This window comes from Dermacentor silvarum, chromosome 7 (genome assembly GCF_013339745.2).
Source record: "Dermacentor silvarum isolate Dsil-2018 chromosome 7, BIME_Dsil_1.4, whole genome shotgun sequence".
Taxonomy (NCBI): Eukaryota; Metazoa; Arthropoda; class Arachnida; order Ixodida; family Ixodidae; genus Dermacentor; species Dermacentor silvarum.
The window spans coordinates 63,021,312-63,027,912 of record NC_051160.1 but is presented as its reverse complement, the minus strand read 5'-3'; the positions used below and the strand labels follow the sequence as shown (position 1 = coordinate 63,027,912).

The following is a 6,601-nucleotide window of genomic DNA, read 5'->3' as shown; positions in this document are numbered from 1 at the left end:
CAATTTTTGTAAGCAATATTAGGCCCTAAATCAAAATTCGAATTGAGACAAACGCTAGAATTTAGCTTTCTCTCCTGTATGCAGAAAACTGAATTCAAATCAGCTGAGCGGTTGTCTATTGAGAGCATTTCGGCATGTCACACGAATTTCTGTAAGGAAATGGAGTTGGCGCTGAGCTCAAACCTCCATTTAAAACGAAAGACAGGTTAAAAAACACAACCGCTTCCATTATACGGCCCAGCGCACTGTAACGGTATTTGTTAACATTAGAGCCTGTTGATTTATCCTGTTCATATACGCATTGAAGTCGAGGGAATAACGCAACACAGAAGTCGACAGTTGCAGCGATAGAAGTGACATCGTGTGGTGGTTTCTTAAACTACGAAGCGTCAGAAACGTTCATGTAATCTGTGTTGTTCTACTCTAAGAAAAATAAGATATAGACTACGCATTAACGATTACGCGGCCGCCGAAGTCCTTTATGCCAGCCGGCTTATAAGTTGCCCATGTCCTGTCCCTATAATATTAGCTTTGCGTGCTCTGGCTGAACTCGAAGTCGCAAGAATTCGTAAGAATGCGGCTTTCTTTGGCGAAGGTCATCGACACAGAGTCCACACGAAACAATCAACAGAAGCCCTTTGCCAATTGTGTGCTTTCACGCATACTTTCAACTTTACATTACGAAAACAAGCGGAATGAAATCGCAGAATTTTGAAGCAAAAAAAATTAATTAAAGGAGAGGAGGAGAGTATGGTACGAATATGTATTGTCTGCAATATGATGCGGATGGCAATTCCACTGAACAGGGACGCAAGATAACACAAGAGGAAAACAGCGAATATTTCCAGTTCGAAAAAAAAAAACACATCTGCTATCATTAGAGCGTCGATTTCTGAACGTGGATGAAAACTACATAGAAAACTCATGCATTCCTGCTTGCTAATTCTTTATCTCATTTTTTCGTTGTTGTCACGATCAAAACAGGCGTGCGAGATAGCATGCTGGAGAGGATGAACGGCCGCTTAAACGTAATGACCGCGAGAGTTGTAGCGCCACGCGCAAAGTAATAATAATGTTAATAATAAAATGCCGATGAGAGGCGCACGTGCATCTAAACTCAAAGCAGCTTCCCCAATTCGAGGTCATATCACGCGCAGCGCTGCGAAAATCGCGGGTTAGTTCAGAACTGCCGCGCAGTTCCGAACCATAACGATAAATCCTCGAAGTGTATGCGACGTACCAGAGTGCTAAAGCGGAATTGGCCGGGCGACTGCCAGCGTTAATGCTCACACTGAACTTCCTGTTCTCGAGCATAGAGGGGCTTCGCGAGGCCATATTCGGCGGGTCGATATTAATTACGCCGAAGGCTGTGGGCTCGCCGGCTTTACGTTTATACCCGGACACATATATATGAATTGGCTATATACATTATAGACTTTGTATATGGCTATCTGTTGACTATATGGAGGGGAAATTTTTTTGTCAAGATCCAACATCTATTTACTCATGATACAAACATCTATATTCATCGGATGTAGTGTGTATATTACTAAAAAATGCATTTGATGAAATTAACTATGAGTAGCGGGAACAGGCTTCCTTTCTCGTCCGCTTAATAAGGAGTGAGTGAGAAAACTGATGTGACAGGAGAATGTCACATTTCCAGCTTCATTTTTTTTTTCCCCTGTGCATTGAATGTGATGACTGGGCCGTCGCACCATCGTATACGTCAGAGTCCGGAAACCTTGTCTATACATCGTATTTTTGTCTACGTGAATCATCACTTCGCTTCATATATATAACTTCCGGAAGGTCGGGAATGGAGCACTCGTTCAGGGTCATAAACATTATCTCCAACGCAAACACTGGGTCATAAAAGCTGTCACCACCGAAAGTCTAGCTCGACGTAGCGTTGTAATAATGAATGATAGCGGCCCACTTAGGTACCGTCCCCTCACAGTGTTCTTCACAAATCTTGCAGTGTTCAAGAACGGATACAAATCTTTCAGGTGCGGGGTACACCTCCTCTTTAAACCAGCCGGACGTTTTAAGGAAAGACACAGTGGTCGCATGAAACAATCAGCTTGTACTAGATTCCTCTTGGGGCAAGCCGAGCCAGTTCCTTGTCTTCGTTCTGAAATGCAAATCCGCGTCTTCACCCCGTATCGTCCTGCTGCTCTGCTAGCAGGTTCGTTTGTTCCATGGCACGAAGAAACGGCGCCTGTTGCGAACACTCTGAAATTACGCCATACTGTCGAATATGGCCATGTTTGCTTTTTTTCAGGCAATCAGAGAGCCGCCCTGTAAACCAATCAGGGCGAACGAGACGGCGAATTTCACAATAGGGCCGGACTTGGAAAAGTCTAGAATGCACAGCACCCAAAATTGTAGAGCACAAGAGGTCGAGACCAAAGGGAAAAAGAACACAGATAACGAAGGCGCACCTGAGGGCGAAGGACTTACGATAATCTACATCAGCTGACAACTATGGTTAAGAACATGCATCGCTTTTTTTTTTTTTTCATTGACGGGGGTATTAAGAAATAATCGCACTTGCGTGGTCGCTAATTCTCTGCATTTCGCCTCTGCCTTCCTGTGCAACAGTTTCTTGAACAGTTTATGCACAAAATATGAGTAAAGACGTACGTGAGGCTTCGCAATTCCCTTCTTTCCGGCCTTTTGTCCATAATTGCCCAACATGGCGTTATATTGGATAAGAGCTTTGAAAACAACATGGTTGAAAACAATGCTTGCAAGTTCGCGGTTAAACGCTTTAATCCTCGTAATAAGTTATTTTTCTTTATTTACAACAATTGCTAGATTTTCCTGCAGAACAGCAAAGCCCAAGAGTACAGGACTAAACGCACCTGATTAAGGGTCCTGACCTTTATGTAGGTCATACAAAAGAGCAGTTTTTACAAAGCGTCACTTGCACACGGAAGGTCGACCGTGATGACGTGGGCGCGTGCAATTTACAGGCCTCCTACGCGTTTGTAAACTATATATAAAAGCTCTGACGTCACTACTACGCTATTGCGTAGGGAAAAAAAAAGCCTCCGATCAGTGTGGTGATCTACTGGATATAGAGACACTGAGTTGCGGAAATCATAATTTGATTATGATTTGCACTGGAGGCATAGCAACGCTAAAGCTTAGAAAAAAAAATGTAGCGAGCGATTTAGGGGGGTGCAGCAGTTTACAGGCAGCAACAACTATAGCCCACCCATAGGCGGTGGTACGCATCAGGATTTCTTGATACCGCTTGTCTCCTTTTATGAGGGCGTCGACACGTTCCTCGAAATTGATTTAACAGAGCGGAAAACCTAAAAACAAAAGAAAATAAAAGCGCCTGCCAGTCAAATGGATAGCAATGAATCCACGTTCGTATTGAGGACTTCTGGTGGTGTCATGGTGTCGTGATGGTGGTGGTGTCGTGATAACAAACGAAGCCGTCTGTAAGAAAAACCCTGCGACCGAACCGATCGCCGTGAAGGGAACAGAGGTGCTCTTCTCAATAGTGTCAAATTCCGCCACGTTGCCGAATTCCGGCATGTTGGTGCTTTAAGCCAATCATAGCGCGCGAACGTAGTCGCCCTATTAGCCAATCAGAGCTGGCAGTTAGGAAAGCATTTTTCTTATTTTCATTATGGCGGAATTTGACAGTATCCAGGATAGGTGGCATCCAAAACATGGCGGCCATGACGTGCTTCCGGCTCCTGCGTTCGCTTCGGGCGCACGCAGCCAGCAAAAGCATAGCCTTCGAGATCGGTTTCCGTAACCCACAAATAGCCTTGTCTTGGCCGCGGATTTCGACACCGCCTATAACCCGCGAGATGGCAGACGTGCCGGGGGACGTTCATCGTGAGCTGAAACCAAGAAACCACTGACTGGGCGCGCCTGAAATGAAGACGCAAGGAGGCAAAAAAAAAAAGAAAGAAAAAAAATAGAAGACAGCAAACGGGTGCTGCATGCGTTCTCACCTCGTCCGTCGTCTGGTTCATCTTGAGCTGGATCATCTCCAGCTCACTGCGGTTCGTAGGGGCGTCGGGCACGGCGGCCGCCATTGCTCTGCTTTAGCTCCTCGCTGGGGCCGAGGACCGCCACTGCGCAGTGCGTGAAAAGAGATAGGAGAATGCGTCACTACTACTGTCACAAGGCACGGCACAACAATGGCGCTATGAGAGCGGATTATGACCACAGCGTCGGCTGCAATACGCGCGAGAGCAGTACGATGAAAGACGACAAAAAACGAAAAATTATAAAATCTACAATGTAGAAAAGACAACAGAAATAAAAAAGGTTCGGCAGGTGTTACACTCTTGTAACACAAAAGGCGAAAGCGTGCTGCAAATTTGGTAATACATGAAGTTGCACAATCGGGGTTAGACTTCTTTGTAAGATACATTGGTAATGCATTAAGTTATACAATCGCGGCTAGACTTCTTGCAAGACATAACTATAGCCGCAATGGGAAGTACACGTGTGGTACTAAGGCGACCTCCTGAACCCCACATATGAACGCTTAACGTAGTACCTAAAGTGCAGCATATGTTAGTGCGCGCACCAGGCCACACCTTTAGACAGCGAGATAGCTGCGACGTGACGCGTGCAATCACGCACGCAAGAGGCACACATTCGGTCAGCCAGAACCGTGAAGCAGCCGTGGCTTCAGGGAAGCGTGCACGTCTCACACACCGGAGGCCCGCGTTCGACTCCCACCAAGACCGAAATGTACCAAATTTTCTTTTCAAAGCCACTTATTTACTTCGTTTACGGGAACCTGCCTGAGAAATGTGACGTTAATCTGAGCATATTTTGCGCATCGGCCATTTTTGGTCACGGAGCAGTTTCCAGAATCCAGCAAGAACGCTAAATAAAAATCTCGCAGACATATCCCTCACCCGCGATATACAGTATAGGCGCAGCACGAGCTACAACATCCAACAAGACTCGACGAGAACGAGAGGCCTTCGCCTGGCACTTTGAGGAAGAGGTGTGCACGACATCTCGTAGCATACAAGCGCCGATCGATGTCCAGCGGTGCCTCGCGCACGCTGGACACTCCTTATAAAAAAAAAGCTCGTAGTAGTTACTACCTAGTCTCGCACCATTTGCTACCTTAGTATAACTGCAGTTGGCAACGATAGTGTTAGCAAAAGTACTAACAAAAAAAAAGTTACCCACTGTTATTTAATGGGTCTCAGCTCCCAATTCCAAACGTAATTAGCACCAACAGACACAAATATTATCGCCTCTACTGCATATATAGGACCAGCTGTGGCGTATTCCCGAGCGGGTCCGATATGTGTGTTATAAAATAGCAACTTTGAATCAGGTGGTGCTAACCTGTGCTCGGAAGTGGTAGCCGAGACCCATTAGTAACATTGACTATAGTGAGTATACTGCTACTAACTCTATCGTTGTGAACTGCAGTGATACCAAGGTAGCACATAGCGTGACACTAGGTGGTAACTACTACAACCTTACTTAATAGGAGAGTATAGCGCGACTGGCAGTTGTCCGTGCGCCGTCTCGCTACGTATCGCTGGTGCGCGTCATCCGTCTTCTGAACGCGGACTGGAAGGCGAAGTACATACGCGTCCGACATATTTTGCTCACATCTACGAAATCGCGTTCTCCGCAACGCGAGATCTACATCTGCCTTTGACGAAAACATCTACACATAAAGCTCACACATCCTACTAACAGACAGTAGATTGAAAAAAAGTTGCAGTTTCGCCCGAAAGGCGAAGCATCAATTGCGATAGCAAATTTACTAGTAGAGAGCTATACGGAGTAAGGATAGTAGGTTTATCGCCTGCATAAACTTGGGCACATTCGCTTACTAAGTGAATTAACAAATACGGTGTCAGCGCGCACAAGCAAACATGGATAGATCAGACTCGATGACCGGCAGACAAAGACTTTCAAAACGCTGGCGTAAGCAAACGCGGCGGCAGCAGCGACCGAAGGTTCATGCGGTCCATCGCTTCAACGGAGACTGAGCGGCTAAAGCACAGCACATACAAAAGTAAGAGCCATGCGGAGATCGCTCTGAAGATACAGTGCGCGCGACAGCCCTCAGCCGCGCGACGTACAAGTATGCAGTCGCTGGCAGAGTAGAAGCCACGCCCCCTCCCTCCCGCGCTGCCTTCCCACTTTCCTTCTGTCGCTAGGGAGATAGAGTCGCCAGTTCCCCTTGCGCCCGGTCGCAAGATACGTATTTGGTGCCCCAGCACAACGCTCCCCCCCCCCTCCCTCCCTCCCTCCCTCCCTCCCATCCCCCTACGGCCTTTCGCACGACGGAAGAATCGCGTTTACTTTCCACCGTGCGTTTGCTCTCCGTGAATGCGCGCGTCCCTCGCTAGCTTTCACTCGCACATACAGCATACGGCGCGCGGCGACGATTTTATCGCCGTTGAACTTCATACAGAACTTCACGGCGACGACGACGACGACGACGACGACGGCAGAAATGCGCTTGGAGTGTCCATATAATTGCTATCGCAATAAGAGACACAGAAATGCGGCTGCGCACGTTTAAATTAAGTTCTCACGAAGTTATGACGAGGTACGCCAAAGTGGGGGACTGCGGAATAAT

At 46.9% G+C, this 6,601-nt stretch overlaps 1 protein-coding gene across 1 annotated transcript in view; it reads right to left on the bottom strand.

The window, feature by feature from the left end:
* LOC119458120 (synaptosomal-associated protein 25-like) overlaps positions 1 to 6,601 on the bottom strand; it is a 327,829-nt gene that overhangs the window by 219,603 nt on the left and 101,625 nt on the right. The window contains 1 exon segment of the mRNA XM_049670760.1: positions 3,981 to 4,103. Within this exon segment, the coding sequence (XP_049526717.1) occupies positions 3,981 to 4,064 (84 nt within the window). The 5' untranslated portion in view covers positions 4,065 to 4,103.